Genomic DNA, 23,969 nt, shown 5'->3' with positions numbered 1-23,969 from the left:
TTTTTTTTTTTTTTTTTTTGCTTAGAAAGGCACCGGAAGAACACCGTATATAAAGGTTGGACTCTGGTGGGCTGTCAAATTGCGGGAAGCAAGGTAGGATGAGGGAGTTTTGACAAGTCAGCAGATGAGCAGAGGTACGGGTGGATCAAGTTTCTGTAAAATGATTGATTCAACTTTTTATCTGAACTGTTCAGGAGAAGGAGAGTTCGTAGCCTCATATTTGTTTAGCTTCTTTGCCTTTCATTTCAGGGCGCTCTTTCTCCCACTCATCTCTGATAATGGCGTGGAGGATGTCTGCCAGAATCACGGACAAAGCCAGACTCCAGACCAGAGTGATGGCATAGAAGAAGTTTGCGTTACCGCTACCGGCATACACCCAGAGATAGTAGAAGGCGGGGCCGAGCAAAGTTGTGTATATAAGTGCGCTGATGGCAGGGAATGCATATCGTGAAACTAGGGTTTTGTTGTTAGTTGATCGTAGGAGATGTAGCGATGGGGACTGCATATGATACTCACGTTCATGAACATGTCCATACATGGAGAGCATGGAAAGCCAGAAACCAGCATCACCAACATTGGCGTATGGCTGGAAAATTGCAAAAATGCCGCACAGAAGCACGATGGCGGCTAGTGGTTGATCGCGAAGACGGATTGTGAGAGCAGGCGAATATGAAGCCATGTGCAACCAGAAGACGCCCAAGAAGAAGTTGCGGAACGAGTCGAAGATTTCGATGAAGAAGTACCACCACAGGCCGACATTGGGAGTCAAGTCAGGTAGCAAAAGACGTGAGGCGTAGACGGATGAGATGAAGGACCAGTCGCCGATCAGTGCATATGATAAAGCGAATAAAATGGCAATGGCGGCGACCAATACAATGGTATATCGTACAGCAAATGCGAGCAAAGTCGGAGCGGCTGCAGCCTGGTTGGTGTTCTTGCGACGCAGGACCCACGAGTCATAGCACAGGATGGTGATGGGTGGAAGTAGCAGTAGAGGGTTCAAGGACATGTATGAGGCGATAGCCAGGGCCAAGGACGAGGTCAGAAAGGCGCCACGGCAGGCCTTGGCTGTAGCGACGAGGACGAAGAGGTTTCCAAAGGCATTGGTGGAGCGAGCCAAGCAGGTCAAGATGATAAAGGGGTTGAAGAGGTATGCAGCAGCAACAGCAGAAGATGACCATCTCTTGGATTCGCGCGACGATGTGAAGAAGCGAGTGGCGTAGGATTGGCCTGAAGCAAAGATTTGCATGAGAGCGTATGCGCTGGCCAGATCGACTATTGTGTATAGCAAGACGGTAACCAGAGGGTAGCGTGTGGGATCAGGGAGGAGCGAGAAGAGCGGCAGGAGTAGAGGGGCCTGGTGGAAGACACCACCGTCGTAAGGCGATAGACCATGGTTGTATAGGAACAGACCTTCTTGAACTGTAACAGCATGGTCAATTCAGCTCCTGGATGTTTTTGTGTTGGTTGGTGCATACATCTCTTGAAGCCCGTCACAGGCGTGGACAACTCGACACGTCCACTGAGGAGGTCGGGCAGACCAGGAAAAGCCCAGGTCAGCAGCAGACGGACAGCCGCTGCCGAACCAAAGAGGGCATGGTCGTAGGTCGACATGGACATGGCCGAGCAAGCAATTGACTGTGATGGGTTAACACGGTCGAGGCTCTCGGGGAAGCCGCTGCTTTCTCCGCAATCGATTCGACCTGCAAAAGAGGAAGGTGGACCGAAGGCGGTGAGCGCGGCTGCTTCGAAAGTTCCATCACGGGAAATTTTGGTTCTCGCGCCTCAGCCAGTTTGACCATCCATTTGTGTATTTCTTGTCGCATCAACCATGGCCAAAATTCAGAAGAAGGGTGCGCCAAATTCTTGTCTCTATCATTTGAGATGCACACACTGACTTCCTCGCAGGCCAGAAGGGCGCGGCCAAAAACTACATCACCCGTACCCAGGCTGTGCGCAAACTGCAGATTTCACTACCTGACTTCCGTCGCCTGTGTATCTTCAAGGGTACGCTATCGCCAAACCCTTACCGTCTAGCATTGTCTAAGTCATTCCACAGGAATCTACCCTCGCGAGCCCCGTAACAAGAAGAAGGCAGCAAAGAACTCGCACTCTACCCAGGCCACCACCTTCTACTACACTCGCGATATTCAATACCTCCTCCATGAGCCTCTCCTCAACAAGTTCCGCGACCACAAGGCTCTGGCCAAGAAGATTGGTCGTGCTCTGGGACGCAATGAAATCTCCGACGCAAACCGCATGGAGAAGACTCTCACTCCTAAGATGACCCTCGACCACATCATCAAGGAGCGCTACCCTACTTTTATCGATGCTCTTCGCGATCTTGACGACTGTCTCTCCATGCTTTTCCTTTTTGCCAACCTCCCCTCCACCGAGACCGTTCCTCCCAAGACCATCCAGCTCTGCCAGCGTCTCACTCACGAGTTCGAGCACTACCTGATCCGCAGCAACAGTCTGCGCAAGAGTTTCCTTTCCATCAAGGGTATCTACTACCAGGCCACCATCCAGGGTCAGGACATTCTGTGGCTCGTTCCCTACAAGTTCGTCCAGCGCGTCACTGGCGATGTCGATTTTCGTATCATGGGCACCTTCGTTCAGTTCTACACAACTCTCCTTGGTTTCGTCAACTACAGACTTTACACCAGCCTCGGCTTGGTATACCCTCCCAAGTTTGACGCCAAGGCCGACGAGCATGGTGCTGAGTTGGCTGCCTTCGCCATCGAGGGTCGCAACGTTGCTGGTGCTCTGGACAACAAGGTCGAGCAGCCCGCTGCTGCACCCAAGCAAGTTTCGGCCACTGCTCAAGCTGAGGCCGACAAGCTTCTGGAACTGCCATCCGGCGAAGAACCCACCAGCTCATACGCCACCGCCCAGGAGAACCCCTCATCAAACCCCAAGGATCAAGAAGAGGAGGAGAGACAAGACGGAGAACTCGATGCTTTCCCTGCACCTATCGACCCCGAGTCGGATGTCCTGCACCAGCCTACCGTTTCCGCCTCGACTGCCGCCAACCTTTTCGAGCCTTTCACCATCTACCTCTCGCGCGAAACTCCCCGTCACCCTCTGGAATTCATTCTCCGTGCCTTTGGTTGCAAGCGTGTAGCATGGGACACTGTTCTGGGCGAGGGCGCCTACACTTCCGACGAGGCCGACCGTCGCATTACTCACCAGATTGTTGACAGACCCAACCTCCCTCTTCCTGCCATGCCTGTCGAGGACGATGAGACCGCTGCTGCCAACGCTTCGAAGCGTTTGAGACCTGGCGAGCGTGTCCCTGGACGTGTTTACATTCAGCCCCAGTGGGTCTGGGACTGCATCAACGCAGGCAAGCTGTTGAGAACCGACCTTTACGCCCCTGGTGCTACTTTGCCTCCCCATCTTTCACCCTGGGTCAAGCCCAAGCAGGGCGAGTACGACCCTACCAAGTCTTTGGCAGAGCAGGAAAACGAGGGCGAGGCTTTGGCTGCCGAGGCAGAGTCAGACGAAGAGATGGCCGACGAGGATGCTGGCTCAGATGGTGAAGAAGTGGATGGTGTTCGTGGAGATGGCGAGGCTCGCGACCTGGAGTCAAAACTTCTGCAACAAGGCGGCAAGGAGGTTGTCAGTGGCGAAGGTATGGACGTCGAGCTCGCCGAGTCAGATGACGACGAGGATGAGGAAGAGGAGGCCGCAAAGGAAGAGGAATTCGATGGTCTCAGCGAGGACGAAGAGGAAGACGAGTCTGAGGATGAGGCCACTCGTCACCAGCGTGAGCTTGCCGCTGAGGCAGAGGGCCGTTCCTTGACTGCTGATGCTGGCGCTACACCCGCCAAGGCTCTGCGCAAGAAGGAGGCTGAGAAGGCACAGAAGGCCATCTCACGCAAACGCAAGGAGGCACAAGAAGAGACAGACCGCCAAAAGATGATGATGAGTCGTCGCAAGCGCAAGATCTTCGAGAAGATGCAGTACTCGAATGCAAAGAAGGATGCCGAGGCCGAGAAGCTGAGAGGCAAGAGAAGAAAGATCGAGAAGGCGGCCAAGAACTAGTTTTGTGCATGAGCAAGGTGTTTTGGTGTGGCTATATTGGTTGTCTTTTTTCTTTCTTCTTGGGCGAAGGTCTTTGTACTGTGATCAGTCATCTGGCGTTTGTATAGGCAAAAGTGGAACAAAAATGCTATCTATTGATCAGAACAATTCGAAATTCTCCATGAACAACGTGATTCTACTTCAAATGATAGACAGATGCTGCAACTGTTGGTCGCTCGTGCCTGCCAGATTCACTCGGACTTTGCGGCGTTTGTTCGTGGAGCATTGTTTGCCTGTAAAAACAATTTGCGCCTCGACCTTCGATCCACCATCTTCACAACTTTACATATTGACCAACATTCTTGCTATACGGCGCACAATCTAATTCGAAATCCCCGAGTACACACCAGACAACATATTCTCAGATCTGTCAACTAATCTATCACTGCGCCAAGGGTGTGCAAAACTTCCACAACCATGGGCGACTTCCAAGCACAATCCGATGTTTTCTTGAACTGGTTCAATTCTCAACCCGGAGCCACATTCGACTCTCGTCTCCGATTGACTGATCTGAGAGATCGAGGAGCAGGACGCGGCATCGTCGCCACCTCCGACATTCCTGCCGAAACAGACCTTTTCACAATCCCCAGAAAGAGCGTCATCAGTGTCGAGAACTCAGATCTATCAAAGAAGCTGCCAAGAATATTTACTGGCTTGAAGAACCTCGATGCTGATGGTGATGATGGTATGGCCGATGGTGATGACGATGAGGAGAACTTGAACATGCCTGATCCTTGGCTGGACCTTATCATGGTCATGGTGTACGAGTATTTGCAAGGCGAGAACTCTGCCTGGAAGACTTACTTTGAAGTTCTGCCTCATACATTCGATACCTTGATGTTCTGGAGTCAGAGTGAACTCAATGAATTGCAAGGCAGTGCAGTCAAGGACAAGGTCGGCAAGGAGTCTGCTGATGAGATGTTTAAGACGAAGGTCTTGCCTGTTGTCAAGGCTCACGAGGATATCTTCTACGCTAGTGGTGCGCAGAAGCTTTCTGACGAGCAGATAGTCGAACTTGCACACCGCATGGGCAGTATCATCATGGCCTATGCCTTCGATTTGGAGAACAACGAGGATGAGGAAGATGACGAGCAAGAAGGTTGGGTTCAGGACTTGGAGGGCACCCAAGCAATGGGCATGGTGCCCATGGCTGACATGCTCAACGCCGATGCAGAATTTAACGCGCATCTCAACCACGGCGAGGATTCTCTGACAATGACCTCGCTGAGAGAAATCAAGGCTGGCGAGGAGGTTCTCAACTACTATGGTCCACTACCGAACTGCGACCTCCTGCGTCGCTATGGCTACACTTCGGCCAAGCACTCGAGATACGATGTAGTCGAAGTGTCGTGGGACATTATTGCCAGCACTATTGACAAGAGATATACTGGCAAGAAGGGAACTTTGGACGAGGATGAGATGGAGGAGGGCTTTGTGCTCGAACGTGACTCTGGCGAGCCTGACGATACTGGCATCAATACTCACACAGCGAAATTTGTCGGCTTTCCCGAAGAGCTTGAGGAGCAAGTTTGTCAAGTCATCGGTCCAGCCATGGGCATTGATGTGAACCGCGGACCCAACAAAGCACAGCGCAAGCAGCTCAGATTCGCATACTACGAGATCATGGACGCCGTCATGCCAGCAAGACTGGCACAATACGGCACTACTGTGGAACAAGACGAGCAGTTGCTCAAGAACCCTGATCTCGAAGGACGTCACAGAATGGCCGTGTTCGTCCGTCTTGGGGAAAAGAAGCTGTTGAAGGAGGCCAAGGAGTTCATCCCTGCTCAGTTGGAGAAATACAAGCCTGCACAAGAAGAGGAAGAGGGACGTAGCGCAAAGAGACAAAAGAGGTAGATGAGTTTCTCTACATCAATATTGGCTTGAAACTATAATACACGTTTCCAACTCGCTCGAGATCATTACCTTTCTCACTTTTCTCAAGCCCTTGCTCGCATAAACCCTCCGAAGAAGTTTTCAAGCCCACCGTGGTCATGTAGAGGTAGAATGTTGGCGACGTATTGATCAGGTCTCACGACAAGAACGCAACCTTTCTGACGATCGATATCTCGAGCTGTGAAGATATCTTTGCACCCCACGACAGCCTCTGCACAGAATATCTTCTCGTAGTCTCGCAGCCCATATTTTCCTTTCTGCGGCCACACGATGGCGGGCATGTCATTAATGTTCAACGAAGCATGTCCCTGCTGTACGATGCCCCGAACATCGATGAGGGAGTCAACATCAGCCCCCACTGATGTAAACTTGCTCACTATCTCTGCAATAGCTTTGCAAGCAACTTGGAACGACGAAGTTGCAGATGCAGGGTCTTCGGCAGAAGCAAACACAAAGACTCTCCATCTACCATCTGCTTTGACGATATGACCTAGTTGGATGGGCTTTGCGTCTGCAAGACGGATCACGGGTGCTGAATGTAAACGCTCACCAATCGGAAAGCCTTTTGCCAAGTCTTGATGGATGGGGTTGGCGGTGATGAGGGAAGGAGCATATGCTGTTCCCAGGCCTGCCATGTATATGCCTTGTTTCACGAAGAAAGCCTGGAATTCAGCAGGATCGATTCCTTCTTTGTCGTTGGCGTCTTTCTTTGGTCGAGCACTGAACATAGACGCAATCTCGCGGTCGAAGTTTATCAAGTCTGTAGCCACTTTTTGACGTTCGGTTGAGTAGGTGTGGAGGATGGACGGTGTTGCTGTGCCATTGAGCACAGAGGCTAGCTTCCATGCTAGATTGAAGCCATCTTGCATGCTCACATTCATGCCTTGACCGGCTTTGGGACTGTGGGTGTGGCATGCGTCGCCAGCGATGAAGATGTTTGGGTACTCGGTCTCGGCTTGTTGTGCAGTTAGGTTGTCAAATCTGCTGCAGAGTCGTTGACCGATCTCATAGACGGAGTGCCAGACCACTTCCTTGACGTCTAATGTATAGGGGTGGAAGATGCGCTTTGCGGTTTCGATGAGCTTTTCTGCTGAGAACTTTTTGCTCGAGACACGCTCGTTGGCGGAAAGTTTGTTGAGTTCGATGTAAAGGCGTACAAGATAACCTCCTTCTCTGGGGATGATCACGATGCTGCCTTGGGTTGCTGAGTGGATAGCAGTCTTGGTTCTCCAGTCTGGAAAGTCGGATACAGCGAGCACGTCCATGACACCCCATGCTTGGTTTGCAGAGTCGCCTTCGAGTTTGAGACCAAGGGCTTGACGTGCGGCACTACGAGCTCCGTCGCAGCCTACCACATATCTGGCACGCACGTTTTCGACTTCTCCTTCGTGTTCAGGATCTGTTCTTTCGAGCTGCACTTGCACAGTAGATGTATCTTGAGAGGAGTTGTCCTTTGCTGGCAGCAAGGCGAGTTGTTTGAGCTTGCGTGAATAACTTGGTTGCAATCTTGTCGGCGATCTAAGCATGACATCAAGAAAGAAGTCATGCACCCTTGCTTGATTGAGAATGACATGCGGGAACTCTGTAAGGCCGTCTTCAATGTCGTTGATCCTGCCACTTCTGATGATGTGCTCGGGGTTCTTCTCATCAGGCTTCCAGAATGTGGTTTCGTTGATGTAATAGGCTTCCTTGAGTACCCTCTCGCTGAAACCGTAGGCCTCAAACATTTCGATGCTACGGACTTGAAGGCCATCGGCTTGACCCAAGGTCAGTCGTTCGGCCTTTTGCTCCACAAGTCGTGTGGTGATGTTTGGGAAGAGTGAGAGCTGGGCTGCAACCGCGAGCCCTGCTGGCCCGGAGCCAACGATCAGGACATCGACTTCTTCCGGGATGTTGTTTTGGATTGTGTTGTTGCCTTGTTCATGTGCGCGGTAGAGATCGTGAGGATCGCCTGGCTTGAAGCCATTGAGGTTGAACTGCAAGACGGACATTTTGCAAAGATGATCGATGTCGACCCTCTAAGCTAAGACTCAGTCGAATTATATGTTGATGATAAGGCTTTCGTTACTATTTTTGTAAATGTTGTTTGCTCTCAAGAGTGAGTGATTAGGTTAAGCAAGCATGTCCGAAGTCTCTCACTCAGGATTGCATGCTTGTAAATCTACCGCTCAAATAGGAAAGTGAATAAAGACAAGGCTGCAATTCACATGTGAATCAGTATTTCACCTAACTATCAGAGTATGATGCGTGGTGATCTTTAGTCTCTGTCTGACCAGACCTCGGGTTCAGTTTATTTCTGGTCCCCGCTTCGGCTTGCGACCGAGGTACCGTTCACTCGCACTTTCTTCACTTTCTTTGCCACAGCATCAATGAACATTCACCACGCTATATGGCTAGCCATGTGGATCTCAGAGCGATGTCATCCAGGATAAGTCACTAAATCGTGTGTAAGGGAAGCTGCCGGGTTGTCTACGTCACGCGAGTCACCAGCCTCCCCAACCTCGCCAACATGTTCACGTGTAACGATCTTTGTGAACAATAAAGAGCCAGTCTACCTCTTAGATTCAGGTGGACGACCTCCGTTTTGTCGCGGAAGTAGATGGTGCATTCACTGCAGCACTTACTCATAGGAATGATGACGGAGTGTCGCTGAACCATGATCAATCTACGGATGTAATTGCGATGATAGATTTTCACTGGCATTGTGAAGAATGCCAACAAGCTCTGATAAGACGGGATGAGAAGTCCTCCTTGTGCTCAGCGGACTCCAAATCATCAAGCGTTCATCAAGACTTCAATTTCCTGGTAATTCATGCTTACCAGGAACCACAAGATCGGAGGTAGCAACCTGGGGCCTGGCACGGCTGGAGATCTCATGCATAGCCGCCAGGTTTGGCCAGTCGCAATTTTTGCTCAAGTGACACGGCTGACACGTTCAGTGTCACTGGGGCGCGGTTGCTTGTCTTGACATGATGCGCCGTGCCTCATAATCACAGCTTGTTCACAATATTTTTCTTATTCTTGTTTTGAGCCGAGATGCTGTCATCTACTTGATTCAACAGTTCGATGTTGTCATGCTCTCACTCCTGCGATGAAGTCTCGCTATCGTTTGCTTGGAGCTGCTAGCATTTGTCTTCTTGTATCAACTTACTACCTCTTCCGCCTTCGTCAGGTATATTTGCCGGCCGGCATAACGATTAATAACGGGGAATATTTGAATCAGGATTATCCAGCTACAACGAAACTAAGCATCAAGACCGTGGTTGCCTCGCAAAGCCGCGACAACACCACATGGCTACCAACGCTCTTTCCTGCTTGGAACCATGACATTTTCGTCGCTGACCAACCCAGCGCTGCTTTGTCAGTACCTCGGAACAAAGGTAGAGAGGGCATGACCTATTTGACTTTCATCATCAACAACTACTCGTCTTTGCCCGACATTGTTATTTTCTTACACGCTGAACGATACCAATGGCACAATGACGACCCATTGTATGACGGAGCACGCACATTGTCGCGTCTCCAGCTTCCTTCTATTCTCGAGCAAGGGTACGTAAACCTTCGCTGCGTTTGGACATTAGGATGTCCGAAAGAGATACGCCCACTAGATCACCCTGTTGACGAGATCACGAGCGAGACTTCTGCCGACCAAGTCTATGCTGCTGCGTTCAGAGAGCTCTTTCCAGATGTACTCGTTCCCGAGATCATTGGGGCAAGCTGTTGTGCGCAGTTCGCAGTGACAAGAGAGACTATACTGAAGCGACCAAGAGAAGACTATGAGAGATATCAACGTTGGCTGCTCGAAACGGGGCTCGAAGATGGTCTATCTGGTAGGATCATGGAGTACTCGTGGCATAGTATGCAAACACTCCTTTCCGCCTGCAAAGTCATACACTATACTGACGTGAGCATAAAGTCATATTTGGGAAAGAGGCTGTCTTTTGTCCGAGAGCAGAGGACTGTTATTGCAAAGTATATGGACTATGCGACTTGCAGTGCGACGAAGAAGGTAAGTGTCGTGAGCAATACACGTTACCGCCATACTCGACCCTTCCTCAAGGTTGGCCTTGGTATGGCTGGGATGGCCAGTGGCAGAACGCCAGCGCAATGTGATACATACACCGCTGGAAAGCGTTCCGACACCACTTTACGACATCATATGATGAAACCTTCAAGCTGCTCTTTTGTACGCTGGTCGACCATGTGATGTCTGTTCTCTTCCCACTTCTGGCCGCCCTCGCCGAATGCATTGCTTAATTGACCAAGGAAGAAATCAAGATTCTTGTCAGCTTCTGGGAAGGCTTCCTTGAACTTTTGGTATAACTCGTCAACCTTGTGCTTCTGAGAAGAATTCTGGATAAGGTCGTCGAAGAGCTGGAGATACTTGCGAGTGTGTTCAAGATCAGCTTGACCATCCATCTCCCAACCTTTCTCCAAATGCCCAGGGATAATTTTGGTAGCATTTAGAGATGCTATGAGGTCAAGCGACTTCTGCCAAGCGTGCAGGATCTGTGGTGTTTCTATCTCGGCAGCCCTTTTCAATCGTCAGAACAATTTTTTACCGTGGACATCGAAAAGAACACTGCTCGAAACCTTACCAGACGTGGGTGCTCCGAGCATATATCACATCGCCGCAAACGACAGTCTTCTCGGTTGGCAACCAGAATAATGTCTGATCAATTGAGTCACCTTGTACCGGTCCAAGCAGACAGATGGGCGATTGTTCATCTCCATCAAGCACAAAAAAGCTATGCTCAAACACGTCGGGCTTTCTTGGCTTCTCGGGCACCATCTCCTTTCCCATCACCGAAGGCCAGTACTTGACTTTTTCGTCATACTCGCGATCAATGCCCGCGCGGACATATGGTGCGGTCAGGAATTTCGCTTCCTGAAAGGCTTCCAATATGGGATTGGCGGAGAAGAAGTGGTCGGGATGGTGGTGAGTCACGAACACTGCTTTTAGTGGCAGAGATGTTGTGTTCTCTATCCATTGAACAACGGATTTGGCATCGGGAATCAAGAAGGGAGGATCGATGAGGGCAGCACTCTTGCTGCCCACGATCAGAGTGGTGATGCTGGACAACCCCTGCTCGCTGGAGATATGAATATGGGTTTGTAATGGCATGGTGTTTTAGTCTTGGGCGTAAATGTTGTTTGTTCAAATACCAGCAAAACACTCAAGTATGTGGTTGGATCATTATCACCTGACTATATACACAAGTGATGATCAACACGAGGGCGGGGTTATGGCCGGTCGGCAAGTATATCAACATATTATCGGTATATCGATCCTTCAGGTGGGGTAAACTTTATGTCGAGTTCTTAATCCATGCTGTGTGCGGATAACTCGATTTATGAATATGCGAAAACATCAATCTAAGATGATTTATCATGATCCCTAGCGAACGACCTTGATATCCATACTCCAATACGCCAACCCTTTTCAGACCAACCCGATGTGTGTAGCTAGATCATATTACAACTCAACATCCGCAGCGACTTCTGCGACCACCACGTGTGAGTCTGCTCTTTTCTTGTCTACCTGAACTTTGGGTGCAATAGGTTCAGGGAAGGGTTGTAATCTGCTCTCGATGTTTCCCCACCAGGTTGAGCCAAATCTCTGATACCACTGCACGGTAGCGCGAAGACCTTCATTGAAGCGAGTCTTCTGCTCCCAACCCAGTTGACGCAGCTTGTCTCCATTGACGGCATAACGATGGTCGTTGAAGGGGCGATCTTGAGTGTGAACGACATGCTTGTAAAGGTCTTCGGTCGTGGCGTAGGGAAGGTTGAACAAGCGGAGCAGGTGGGAACAGAGGTCGACGGTAGAGACCTCGTCGTGCGAGTCGACGTTGTAGATGTGACCGATCTCGCCCTTATGTAGGATGGTATCGAAGGCGTCTGCTGCATCACCTGCATACAGGTAGCGCCGAGTGTTGTCGCCGCTACCGTGGAGAGGGAGCTTCAATCCACGCTGAAGCATCAACGAGAATTTCGGAATGACCTTCTCAGGGAATTGATGAGGACCATAGACATTGTTACTGCGGACAATGATGACGGGAAGCTTGAAGCTCTTGTAGTAAGCGTGTACCATCATCTCTGCTGCGGCCTTGGATGCGGCATATGGGTTGGTAGGGGCAAGGATGGCATCTTCGAGAAGGTCGTCGGCTCCGTCTTTGACTTCACCATAGACCTCGTCCGTAGATACATGGATGAACTTCTTGATACCATACGTCTTCATGCATTCTAGCAACACATGAGTGCCGTAGACGTTTGCGTATGTGAAGTCATAAGAGTTTCCGAAGGAGAGATCGACGTGAGATTGTGCTGCAAAGTGCATGACAGTATCGATCTTGTGCTTTCGGAGACAGCCCAACACTTCATCTACCTTCATGATATCTCCATGGTAAAAAGAGAAGTTCTCGAGGTGGTTCAGCTGATTTGTGTTGTTCAGAGACGCGCAATAATCAAGCTTGTCGAAGGAGACGATGTTATAGTGGCCACCATATGTAGTTGTGAGATGGCGAACTACCCACGAAGCGATGAATCCAGCTCCGCCAGTGATCATGATGTTACGGATCTCGGGGTTGGGCTCATGGCGTGAAGAGCCTGTGAGAAGAGGCGCTTCAGACCATGTCCAAGGAGGGAAACTCTCGTTCTGTGGTGTCTTGACGTATGGCATTGTAGAAAAATCGGGATGAAAAGAGAACAAGAAATTTGTAGAGAGCGTCTGAGTGAGGACGTGTGAAGAAGTGGTGAACAATTCGGCAGCAAGTTATATAGAGGCAACGACTTATCTCTAGGTCCTGCAAAGCCGTGTTTCGCCAGTGCAATCCTTCTGGAGGACAAGAGTAAACTCCTGAGAACAAGTCGAGACCAATCAAGCCAGCTAACCATCAAGGACTTAGAGCGAACGGTAAATGCGGCATATCCGACTGAGCTGTGTCAGCACCTGAAGGTGAAGCCTAAGCAGTGAACAGGACTCTTGGTACCGATACCACCGTTTGGCTTCGACAATCTGTGCAGGCTTACGTCCTTGCTCCAAGGATCGACCCCGGTCGAAAACAGTCGTACACACCGAAAGCTGATGTCCACTGATTTGAAAACGTTTTGAAGAAGCAATCGATTGTGGAAGTAAGGAATGACACCCACTGTTTCGATTCCAGAGGATCTTACGACGTTTCGTCCTCTTCCTTCTGCAGGGGCTTTCGCGACATCTGATGGCGACAGCTATCCCTCTAAGCACCTATTTGGGTAAATGGCTTGGTCTACCAGGACATAGTCCGAATAACTTTTGGAACCTGCGAGTCTGTACTAGCATTAGCTCAAAAGGTGTTCGCGGGGCGATCAAGAAGATTCAATCTACCATGGTAATGTTACTACATTGGCATGAAGCTCAGATATGCTCTGAAGATAGCCGAACATGATGTGCGTGTGTGGGTGTGGACGACGCTCAAAAGATCGTGGCTTGACAAGGATGAGCTGAAGTGAGCTGTGTCGTTAGACCGGATCTACAAGTGGTTAAGGTTAGGGGTGCGATGGGGAAACTCTGTCAACGGCGTCAGGCGAACGCCATGAGCGTGGGGGTACATAACTTTAACGCAGGGGTCCAGCGGTCGATTTTGGGAACGGTGAGGCTGAACCTCAACTTGTCACCTTGTATTGAACCCGGAAAAGTGGATCGTTCCTAATCAATGTACAATGTGAGCGATTATAATCGGAACACGTGAAAGAAGGGATGGGATCTGCGATATCCTCCATTCCATCAACACTCCCGTTCTTGCACCAAAAAAAATAATGAAGGATAGCGATCTCAAGGTAGCCGTCACAGAAATGGGCAACCACGATTACGAACGCGCAGCGTCAAGCGACCACTCAGACAATGGGGATGCTGTATCATTGCTCGAAAACCACGAAGCGAAATTGGACATCGACCTTGAAGAACAGAAACACGAGAAACCGAAGAGACCGTCCAGCAGTCTCATGATGTGGATAGCTATCAACGTCCTTGCAACGATTGGCATTGTAGGCGTAGTGAATTGAAATGTGCAGACATCAACGCTGACTGAAGATGTGTAGGTCTTCACCAACAAACGCATTTTCTCTGACCCCTCCCTTAGAGGAGCACAACTTTCGTTCGCATGCTTCCACTTCTTTGTCACTTTTGCGACTTTGCACGTGGTGTCCAGTCCCCGGTTCGGCTACTTCGAGCGACGTAAGACTACTGTCAAAGAGATTCTACCATTAGGCGCAGCTATGTGCTTCAACGTGGTTCTACCCAATCTCTCCCTCGCATTCTCATCCGTTATGTTCTACCAGACTAGTCGTATCCTCCTCACACCCATCACGGCCATTCTCAATTCCACCTTCTATGGCAAAACAATTTCAAGACAGGCAGCATATACTTTGATTCCTGTCTGTGTGGGCGTCGGTATCGTTTCTTACTACGATGTCAAGCCTGGAGCTAGCACCCAGAGTACTAGCTTCCTAGGCGTCGTGTTCGCGATGACCGGCGTGGTTGCCAGCTCAGTCTATACTGTTTGGATTGGATTTTTCCACAAGAAACTGGAACTGACCAGTCACCAGCTCTTACATAACCAGAGTCTCTGTGGTGCTGTAACACTGCTTTACTTTATTCCATTCATTGACACGTTTCCGGTCTGGTCTGAAGTGCCAATTAGTCGATGGATTTTGATCCTCTTCGTAAGTTCATGATGGGCTACTTCTCTTGGAGAAACTACTAACCTCGTTATGGTAGAGCGGACTCTGTGCCTCTGCAATTAACCTGTCGCAATTTGTCATCATTGATGGAGCTGGGCCTGTTGCTAGCACTGTGGTTGGCCATTCAAAGACATTATCGATTGTCGCATTGGGTTGGATTACGAGTGGACATGGTGCTGACGACAAAAGTCTTTTTGGCGTTGTCATCGCAGTAGGAGGCATTGTGTTGTATTCTGTCGCTACAACCCTCTTCAAATAGAGGTCCAAAGCCACCCGAGAGTAGACCGCGAAAATGATATAAGCCACATGATTCAAAATAGTTAGGAGACAACCAGAAAGCAATTGTGATCCTGCATTGTCGAACATTCCATAGCCACAAAGCTTTATTGCACATGGTGTCAGTTCTCAATAGATGATTGGTACATGACGATTAGATCATGACGAAGATCTGAAAATGATCAAAGGCTAGAAATCAAATTCGAAATGCATTCAGACTGTTATTCAAGATCTTCTCAGAATGGAATAAGTTCGAACTCTTCCTCCTCCTCTGTTCTCTTCCAGTTTGCTTTGCAATCACCGGGCAACCAATGTTTGCCATCCATACTCAAGATCATCTTGACTTCTGGACACCATGAGTAGATGCGTTCTCTCTTCTCCGGTGTACCCCAGCTACCACCGTGCAAGACTTTGCCGGAACCTCCAAGATGATATCCCATAGGACTATACGAGGAGATCATCTCTCCCGAAAACTTGTTCTCCATGGTACCATTGGCAACCTTTGCCCCCACTCGCTGATTCAGGCGGTTGCAGAGCCAAACGTCTTCAGGCTCACTGTTTGGCAAGCGTACCTGATGCTTCAAAACTTCGATGATACTGCTGACTTTGCGAAGCGAGAGTCCACCATTACCACCACCTTTGTCTTTCAGGCTCCAGGGAGCACCAACATAGTCGTAGTCGAGCCAGTCGTTCAGACTTTGTTCCGAATTTGCACAGAGCATGCTGTCTGTTTGGAAAACGAGCAGCCACTCCGCGGGCGCCAAAAGAGTTTCGTAGACCCAGAGGTTGGTCAAGAATGTACTGATTTGTTCTGTCCCGGCAACACTCATGTTGCTAGGAATGTAGGTAAGATCCATCTTTCCGATGTTCACTTGATCCTGGACGGCCAACGAGCTGTTGACCGAAGCCATTGATTCTTTCGAACCCATGAACCTGACCCGCCAATCGTTTGGAATGACTGCGGTAAAATGCAGCAGCAGTGGAATGAGTTGCGGCGATGGTCGATTCTCAATAAGGAGTGCTACCTTTCGTGGGTCGTATGGCGAGGCTTCCTTATACTTCAGCCTAATGGCAGGCGCTGCTGGGAGGAACTGGTGTCCTAGATTAACCATTGCAACAATCAACCTGACTCCATTAGTACAAGCGACGTAGGACCACTAGATGATGACTTACAGGAAGATAGCGAAGAAGCCAGCATATGCGTAGGCAAGTATCCTGTTTTTTCTGTCCATCCTAGCGAGAGGTGCCATTGAAACTCGCGAGAGCTTCTCGAGTGTTCCTCCTCCAAACGTGGACATTATGTCAACCAAAATTGAGAATGTGATGCAAGATGCAAGAGCGAAGCGGGAGAGAGCATAGATTCTGGTCTCTCTTGCATGGGGCTGCACGGCAAGGGGGTCCAAGCCTGACCATGATTACGGAGACTCGAGGCCAACGTATTTCCTGAACGTTGGCCAGATCGACCTGAGTACATACGTACACTCCCGATACTTTCCAGCTGAGTTATTGAAAGAGATCAAGGTGCAGTCTCACAACGGTGCCGAAGGTGTGTTTAAAAGTAACGGCGATCCTCCAACGGCTGCTGACGCGAGCTGAGAAGCAACCACACAGGGGTGATCGTCCGTGCTGCACCTTTGAATCAGGAAAGCATGATCGAGACCAAAATTATTACCATCAGATCCCTACGTGCACCATTGTTGACCACTATTTTGGTCGCTCACAGATTATCAAAAACATCCGCACAGTATGGTCTGGCTGTCCAGTATCCATGATGTACGAAGTGTCGGGTTCATCAAGCTTGTGTCGTCTCTGATAGTCGTGTAAGAGGATCAGAAACTGCGCGATCAACCAAGCTGACCTCTTGCGTAGCTGGATCATTGCATTCCTTGGACCTTCAAAGAAGTCGCTGTCAGATGCAGTCTCAAACCAATTCGCAAAGTTGCCTACGATGCAGCTTGACTGGGATGATGCGGATGCACCATGGGCACATTATAACAAGACAAAACTGGCTCTCATGATCGACTCACGACCGCTGACAACTCTTGCCCCTCTGGTCCTGCAAATGATGGTCAATGTCCCGCACGACTGGCCCTTCTTGTTCCTTGGATCAACACAAAGTATTGCCGTGGTCAACAGCAGCCGAGCTATTCAAGAGAAAGAGGCATCAGGAAGGCTTCGATTCCAGACAATTAGATCAGACTACCACTCTGTAGAGGGTAGCCACCGCTTGCTTGCAAACCCCAAGTTCTACGACGAGATGCTCCCTAAGAGCGTGGAATACCTTTTTGTCTTCAGTCGCGACTCAATTATCTGTGCAAATGCACTGCGAAGTCTTGACGACTGGTTGGGTTATGACTGGATCAGTGGACCAAAGTAATCAGTCTCTCGCCACTGCTTATAGTGACTATGGCTAACAACACTCCAGAAACGATAAAGACTCACAGGCTTATCCAGGCAGTGGCGGATTTTCACTCCGTCGCGTTTCTACCGTTCGCCGTATCCTCGCCTTCCAACAGCGAGATAACGATACAATCGCAGAAGATCAATTCTTGAGCTACCGTATGACCACCATCCCGGATGCAGTTATTCCAAATGCAACGGAAGCATCGCAGTTTGTCATCGACCATATTTATCATAAGAAATCCTTCGGCATCCATGTTGGAGACATGGCAAAGAGCATGGTGGAAGTTTGGGACAACCATGATACACGCATGGCGATTTACCGGCATTGTCCAGAGTTGAAGATGGCCATGACACCGATGAAGTTGACCAGAGAGAAATGCGACGAGCCCAAATCAGAGGAGAAGGATGAATAATACAATTAATGTTTTCTTGCCGTGTAACAATGATTCTTTTGGTCGTCTCAAGGTTGTCCTTCAGTGCGTGTCAACACAATGTTCTCGGCCGGACGGCTATCTGAGCACAGAATGACTCGAGATTTTGATCGCGCTCAACTCATGATCGATTATCGTCCATGGCCCGACGAAATCCAGAAGGCCATGCGCGTCCACGAGTTCGTCAACATGGCGCCGTCCTCAGATGCCCTCGGCAGAGAGAATCTCGGTCAGTGATATCCGTTGACCACAGTATCGATTCGAGCCCCTGTGGCCCTGTGCCTGCGTGTTCGCAGCTTCGGACTCTTAAACGTGCAGGATGCAGGCTGTTTGATGGCATGAGATAGATACGTACCAGTGAATGTCCGAAAAAACGGTCCAGAGTGCCCCGCACTCACTCAGCTGGGTGCAGCTGCTCTCAGCTGCAACGGTTAAACTTTGGTACAATCCTTACACCACCCCCACGCTTTTGTGTCTGAGGCTGATGCTTAACGCAGGAGCTGTGTATCTGCTTTGGGTCAATAGTTATCTACACCAATTGCTGAGGATCAACTACTTTGCAAGCTCCATCGACGGTCTCAACGTTTCGCTGATGAATCCTCCTTACGCGGACTCCTAGTCTCATGCAGCGCTCGATAGTTGCGCTTCTGTGTCAAAGATGTTGCGACTGCTGGGAGAGCCTAGCCGCCTTGATCGTTGTACATTCCATTTCTGCTGCCCCTTACCTTTTTCCCTCGCTCTTCTACATTACGTGCTTCTTCCTTGCCTTGTGTCCAATCTTTCCATTACCTCACATCTTCCAGTTTATTCTCTTCTTCCTACACTACTATTTTCAGCATCTTCTCTTTAACTGAACTTACATAACACTATCAACATGATTTCTTCAACTACCCAGAATGTTTTCCTGATTTGGGGTGGCAAGGGATGGGTTGCTGGTCATCTCGAGTCGCTGCTCAAGGATCAGGGCAAGACTGTCTACACCACCACTGTTCGTATGGAGGACAGAGAAGCAGTAATTGCCGAGCTTGAAAATGTCAAGCCTACACATGTTCTGAACTGTGCAGGCTGCACAGGTCGTCCCAACGTTGACTGGTGCGAGGACAACAAGGCTGCTACTATCCGTAGCAACGTTATCGGCACTTTGAACTTGGCCGATGCTTGTGAGCAGCGTGGCATCCACATCAGCGTCTTTGCTACGGGATGCATCTACGCTTACGATGAGGCCCATCCCATTGGCGGACCAGGCTTCAAGGAGACTGACCCTGCCAACTTTTCTGGATCTTTCTACTCGGCTACCAAGTCGAAGGTTGAGGAGGTGAGCATATCTTGAATCCAGATGCTAAGATGTGTTAGCTGACAACTTCTCCAGATCATGATGAACTACGAGAACGTCCTATGCCTGCGCCTTCGTATGCCAGTATCCGACGACCTACACCCTCGCAACTTTGTCACCAAGATCACAAAGTACGAACGCGTCGTCGACGTACCGAACAGCAACACCATTCTGCACGATCTGCTTCCCGCCGCCATCGTCCTCGCCGAAAACAATGAGACTGGCGTTTACAACTTCACTAACCCTGGCGCCATCTCGCACAACGAGGTACTTGGACTTTTCCAGAAGATTGTCCGTCCCAGCTTCACATGGAAGAACTTCTCGTTGGAAGAGCAGAGCAAGGTCATCAAGGCAGGACGCTCGAACTGCAAGCTTGATACTGATAAGTTGGTCAACAAGCTTCGAGAGTATGGAGTAGAGATTCCTGAGGTTCATGATGCGTACGAGCAGTGCTTCAAGCGCATGGTCAAGAACGGTGGCTGTTAAAGAAGAACATAGAAATCTGCGTAGAACTCAAGAATGTAATCGACTTCGAGGAATATTTGTGACTGAATCTGAAGCGGTTCTGGAAACATACCGGCTTGAGTTGCGAAGGAGTTGTCCAGTGTGACAGATAGGACGCAAGCAGCTGTCTACCAACTTGTGTAGACATTCGTGTGATTGGCAACAGTATGTCAGGATCGTGGAATGCATCGCAGAAACGCCACTCATAGCATTGAAGTGATCCATGATCGTTTAAGAGTTGGATCTTTACTACAGGAAATGATGTGTTGGTGAAAGAATTCGCTTTGGAGATAATGATTGTTGTAGACCAGGGTTGCCCGACTTACAACATCCCGGAACCAAACTCCGTGCCGACGGATACGAGAAGAATGGTAGGGTAGGTCGTTGTTATCTCTGACATGCTTCCGCATACAGCCTCAAACGTCGGTTCTAATCTTGTCTGACAATGCTACATCGCCGTTCGTGATGTCGTCCACGAATTGCTTGTCAGGGGAGAATAGCATAACATGGAAATGCTCCACTGCATGGATAGACTTCAAGCTCGCCCAATTCTTGAACCAAATGCAGTTCTCAGCGCCGACCTGAGTTCGAAACGTCTTGTTGACATATCCATCAAGTTTTTCTCTGGCGGCATCGGTCAAGTCACCGCTGACGGCGTCTTCTTCCAATTGAAACTTGACCCATACCACAAGGTGCACAATTCTTGTGTCAATCCCGTAAGGCCAGTCATTCAACAAGATTTTGATATCGTCTAGCGCCGATGTCAACATTTGAACAGAGTATAGACCGGTTCGTAACAATCTTACCTGTATTGCTGAAAGGCTCGCCTTGGGGTACGAGATCTTGCCATTTCAATCTCTCGGCCATGACGAAGTTCATGACTGAACCATATTGGTCCTTGAGCTTCGCAGTATAGGCCTTGTAGCGGCGAAGGTCGCTGGGCACTCGCTGGAAGAGATCAATGCGGTTTGTGCGTATGAGATCCTGAACCTCTGGCCACGACAAACGACGAAACTCAGAATCTGGAGTGGCTAAAATTTTCTGATCTTTCTCGTTGGCATCTCTCAGGAACTCTGGACACACATCAGATCTGTGTTCCGGCGGGACGTTGACCTGCCAGTATGGCAGCGTTTCCTGTCCGGACGGCATGTCTCGGATGTAAACAGAGAGCGCTTGTACCGCAGGATTAGTCGAGGACACAAAGGTTCTCTGAGCCTCACCCTATAGAGGATCAGATCCAGGCGGAAAAGGAGAGATGTCCCGAGCATAGTAAAGGGCACCTGTCCACTACAGTTAGATAATAGATAGCAATTGGACAGCCGAGCCGTCGGCTATGTAGGTCGGCCGTGGCGTCGCTGCGAACAACCCCTGTGCGCGAAACGTCCATCCAGGACGCGTTTTTCTAGAAATGATCAATTACACGCGACGAGTCATGACTTGGACCAGTGTTAAAGCACATATCACTTGATGTACGATAGACCTTGCATTGCAGTCAGGTCATCTCACAGTCGTATGCAAGCGTATTGTTGGTACGCGCGGCACGGAGATTCTGCAGTCTTGATCATTTGAGGGACCATGGAAGATGGAAGTTCTCAAAGCTTCCAGTTCCAGGAATCTCTGGCACAGGGTCACGCTGGAGCCACGCTTCGACCCTGGCGCTCAGGGCAGCGAATCACGCAGCAGAGATCCAACGGCGTTAATTGTCTAACTTTATGGTATCAGGGGGAGGCTCGCTCGACTCGACTCGCGCGTGAGCAATTCCACTGTCCACACTCTCTTTCATCTGCCGTCTTGCCCTGCCTGTCCTACGGTTGCCTGTTTTCTCTTCTTTCCTCTTTCCTTTCTGGTCAATTGGTAGCATCTATCGACAACAATACTCCTTTCAATTCCATGACCGAGTCAAAGCGCATGATTGGAAAATAGAAACAATCTACAATTATACGACGTCCATGCCATCCTAGAATCTCGTATCCACTCCACCAACATCGACTCCAGCAACATCATGATGCACGCGCCGAATCGCAGTCGCGACGACACTCTGTCTGGTCGCGGCCACCAAGGCCCCCCTCTAGCTAATGATCCATATGCTGCCGCCGCCAGCAGGACTGCCGTCCCTATTCAGAATTCACCTCCACTGTCACAAGGCTCGACCGACAACAGTCTCTCGAGTCGCGCTCGCTCACAGCGCTCGCCCAGCGCAACCAACAGCCACCTTTCCTCGTCAAGCTCACTCAGCGGCCCTGGTGTCTACTCGCCAGCCAACAGCGAATTCAGACAGTCTGTCAAGTCCAACAACCAGGAAGCCGCATTGGCCCACCATTATTCGGTCTTGAAGGTTTACCTTGCACCCTACCTGAGAGATGAGCAGGGGAACACTCGTCCCACAAGAGCGAGGGACAAGTTGCTTCGTTTGTCACCTACACAGTTCAATGAGCTGAGCACCGACGTCTTCGACGAGCTGCAAAGACGCGAAGATGATCGCCGACGACCAGGAGGCATTGTGCCTCCATCTCTCCCTCCCAGAAACGTTTTCCACCCCAAGCGAAACCAAGCACGCCAGAAATTGTCGACTCTGCCTCCCGAGCGATTTCGACAGCTCGCAACTGATGTCTTCTTCGAACTCGGAAGCCGAATGCCAGGCCTTGCGGGTATGGACGGGGACCGACCTGCCAGTCCCACAGGCAGCGTAGCGAGCAGAGGCAGCAGCCGACAAGGACCTCCATACGCCATGCGCCGTCCTTCAGGTCAACAAAATGGTATGCGCGGACCTCCTCCACCGGGAATGAGGCCTGGACCCCCGAGTAATGGTCCCTACTCGCCATACTCGCCCTCCGACGAAAGCATGCCTCCACCTCGTACCGACTCTCGTAGTGGCCCCATCAGTCCAAACAGCAGTTTTGGAAGACCGCTTCCCCAAACGTTCCAAAGTAACACCATGGTTCCCAACAAAAGCACTATGGTGGAAGACGACGAGACCGACGAAGACGAGGACGACACATACGGCTTGGGACAAGTGTCCGGCACCAGCGAGAAAGATGCTGAAACAATGAAAGCATTCGAACTTCAAGTGTCAGAGCTCGAGGCCAAGATCGCAGACTTGGAATCAAAACTACACGATAAGGATGCAGAGATCGAAACGCACAAACAAGACCACAGCAAGGATAAAGATGAGTGGTCGCAACAACGGCAAGAGCTGGATACGAAGATAGCAGACTCTCAGAAGACGCTGGACACATTGCACGCTGAATTGGAGCACTCGAAAGTGGATCGCGATCAGTCCGAATCTGACCTGCGTGCTCGCACGGAACAAGCGGTTTCTGACCTGCATCTCGAAATCGACGAAATCAAGAAAGAGAATGATATGCTTCGAGCCAACGAATCCTCGTCGAAATCATCTGAGCACAACGATTGGCAGCAACGTTACCAAGAGTTAGAGCAAGAGCTTGTGCAGCAAAGAAAGGTCACAGACGAGGTGCGCCATAGTGCCGAACAACACCTGCAGGAAATGCGTCTCTTATCAGAGCAGACTGAGACGGCCCTGGAGAGGGAAGAGCAACTGCAGGCTCGCATTGCAACTCTGGAAGAAGAGAACGAGCAATGGAAGATCCGATATGCCAAGACAAGAACACAGCTAAGGACGCTCAAGGCATCTTCCACCGGCCTCTCGATACAGCACATGGCCCCTGGGGCACTAGCATCTAAGCACGAGCATCTGAAGCCAAACGGATTGGTGAAAGATATGGATGTGACCAACTTCCAGATCTCAATCGATGAACTACTGCAAGCAGCCCGCGATACAACATCTGCTCCGCAATTGGCTCTCGAGAAGGCCAAGGACGTTGTTCAAAGCGTGCGAAACATGACATCTGGTGTTGAAGGCTCCTTTTCGAACCTTGGTTCTCCCCACTCCTCGACGACCCATCTCTCACAGAGCACTGTGAGCCCAACACCCGAGACACTCAAGATTCGTGTTTCCCGCGATGCAAACAACCTTGTTACCGTGGCTCGCAATCACGCGGCGGCCAAAGGACTGGCGCCTGTATCGCTTGTCGATGCAGCAGCCAGTAATTTGACCACATCTGTGGTCGAGTTTATCAAGATCGTTGGTGTCTGCGATTCTCACCACGAAGGCGACGACGATGACTCCTCTATCGACGGCGAAGACATTGAGGTTGAAGAGATTGCACCGCTGTCAATGTCAGGCAACAAGCCAGTACTTCTCAAAGAACCCGTCCCGCCTCAGAAGCAACAGACTAGTACTGGGTGGTTCTCAATGCTCAAGGGAGTAAAGAGCGAACATAGCGATGACGAAGACGAAT

The 23,969-nt window shown here is 50.1% G+C and overlaps 12 protein-coding genes across 12 annotated transcripts; 6 read left to right on the top strand and 6 right to left on the bottom strand.

Moving 5' to 3' along the window:
- Nucleotides 1-214: 214 nt before the first annotated feature.
- Nucleotides 215-1,620, bottom strand: M437DRAFT_47693 (GPI transamidase-like protein component PIG-U; the record flags this gene model as incomplete). The annotated part of the gene is made up of 3 exons (XM_041021508.1): nt 215-453; nt 517-1,422; nt 1,479-1,620. The coding sequence occupies 3 exons, from the start codon at nt 1,618-1,620 to the stop codon at nt 215-217; spliced, it is 1,287 nt and encodes a 428-aa protein (XP_040880357.1).
- Nucleotides 1,621-1,907: 287 nt separating this feature from the next.
- M437DRAFT_47632 (uncharacterized protein) lies at nt 1,908-4,047 on the top strand (the record flags this gene model as incomplete). The annotated part of the gene is made up of 2 exons (XM_041021489.1): nt 1,908-2,007; nt 2,060-4,047. Coding segments are annotated over 2 exons (2,088 nt in total), but the record flags the coding sequence as incomplete, so codon positions are not given.
- Nucleotides 4,048-4,503: 456 nt separating this feature from the next.
- Nucleotides 4,504-5,943, top strand: M437DRAFT_65912 (SET domain protein; the record flags this gene model as incomplete). The annotated part of the gene is made up of 1 exon (XM_041024656.1): nt 4,504-5,943. One exon carries the CDS (start codon nt 4,504-4,506, stop codon nt 5,941-5,943), a length of 1,440 nt encoding a protein of 479 aa, XP_040880355.1.
- Nucleotides 5,944-6,026: 83 nt separating this feature from the next.
- Nucleotides 6,027-7,973, bottom strand: M437DRAFT_47992 (putative flavin-containing monooxygenase; the record flags this gene model as incomplete). Its single annotated transcript, XM_041021571.1, has 1 exon — nt 6,027-7,973. The coding sequence occupies one exon, from the start codon at nt 7,971-7,973 to the stop codon at nt 6,027-6,029; it is 1,947 nt and encodes a 648-aa protein (XP_040880354.1).
- Nucleotides 7,974-9,073: 1,100 nt separating this feature from the next.
- M437DRAFT_47898 (uncharacterized protein) lies at nt 9,074-10,095 on the top strand (the record flags this gene model as incomplete). Its single annotated transcript, XM_041021548.1, has 2 exons — nt 9,074-9,839; nt 9,899-10,095. The coding sequence occupies 2 exons, from the start codon at nt 9,074-9,076 to the stop codon at nt 10,093-10,095; spliced, it is 963 nt and encodes a 320-aa protein (XP_040880353.1).
- Nucleotides 10,096-10,137: 42 nt separating this feature from the next.
- M437DRAFT_47976 (putative metallo-beta-lactamase domain protein) lies at nt 10,138-11,107 on the bottom strand (the record flags this gene model as incomplete). Its single annotated transcript, XM_041021566.1, has 2 exons — nt 10,138-10,516; nt 10,581-11,107. The coding sequence occupies 2 exons, from the start codon at nt 11,105-11,107 to the stop codon at nt 10,138-10,140; spliced, it is 906 nt and encodes a 301-aa protein (XP_040880352.1).
- Nucleotides 11,108-11,458: 351 nt separating this feature from the next.
- M437DRAFT_65909 (NAD(P)-binding protein) lies at nt 11,459-12,664 on the bottom strand (the record flags this gene model as incomplete). The annotated part of the gene is made up of 1 exon (XM_041024655.1): nt 11,459-12,664. The coding sequence occupies one exon, from the start codon at nt 12,662-12,664 to the stop codon at nt 11,459-11,461; it is 1,206 nt and encodes a 401-aa protein (XP_040880351.1).
- Nucleotides 12,665-13,815: 1,151 nt separating this feature from the next.
- Nucleotides 13,816-14,962, top strand: M437DRAFT_47650 (uncharacterized protein; the record flags this gene model as incomplete). Its single annotated transcript, XM_041021496.1, has 3 exons — nt 13,816-14,007; nt 14,062-14,685; nt 14,741-14,962. 3 exons carry the CDS (start codon nt 13,816-13,818, stop codon nt 14,960-14,962), a joined length of 1,038 nt encoding a protein of 345 aa, XP_040880350.1.
- Nucleotides 14,963-15,215: 253 nt separating this feature from the next.
- Nucleotides 15,216-16,277, bottom strand: M437DRAFT_65907 (uncharacterized protein; the record flags this gene model as incomplete). Its single annotated transcript, XM_041024654.1, has 2 exons — nt 15,216-16,104; nt 16,153-16,277. 2 exons carry the CDS (start codon nt 16,275-16,277, stop codon nt 15,216-15,218), a joined length of 1,014 nt encoding a protein of 337 aa, XP_040880349.1.
- A 650-nt stretch (nt 16,278-16,927) lies between these two features.
- Nucleotides 16,928-17,795, top strand: M437DRAFT_65906 (uncharacterized protein; the record flags this gene model as incomplete). Its single annotated transcript, XM_041024653.1, has 2 exons — nt 16,928-17,352; nt 17,405-17,795. The coding sequence occupies 2 exons, from the start codon at nt 16,928-16,930 to the stop codon at nt 17,793-17,795; spliced, it is 816 nt and encodes a 271-aa protein (XP_040880348.1).
- An 892-nt stretch (nt 17,796-18,687) lies between these two features.
- Nucleotides 18,688-19,632, top strand: M437DRAFT_48194 (NAD(P)-binding protein; the record flags this gene model as incomplete). Its single annotated transcript, XM_041021611.1, has 2 exons — nt 18,688-19,128; nt 19,183-19,632. 2 exons carry the CDS (start codon nt 18,688-18,690, stop codon nt 19,630-19,632), a joined length of 891 nt encoding a protein of 296 aa, XP_040880347.1.
- Nucleotides 19,633-20,066: 434 nt separating this feature from the next.
- Nucleotides 20,067-20,799, bottom strand: M437DRAFT_47406 (uncharacterized protein; the record flags this gene model as incomplete). The annotated part of the gene is made up of 2 exons (XM_041021443.1): nt 20,067-20,401; nt 20,457-20,799. 2 exons carry the CDS (start codon nt 20,797-20,799, stop codon nt 20,067-20,069), a joined length of 678 nt encoding a protein of 225 aa, XP_040880346.1.
- Nucleotides 20,800-23,969: the final 3,170 nt, after the last annotated feature.

This window comes from Aureobasidium melanogenum, assembly GCF_000721775.1.
Source record: "Aureobasidium melanogenum CBS 110374 unplaced genomic scaffold scaffold_9, whole genome shotgun sequence".
Taxonomy (NCBI): domain Eukaryota; kingdom Fungi; phylum Ascomycota; class Dothideomycetes; order Dothideales; family Saccotheciaceae; genus Aureobasidium; species Aureobasidium melanogenum.
This window is presented reverse-complemented; position numbering and strand designations above follow the sequence as displayed.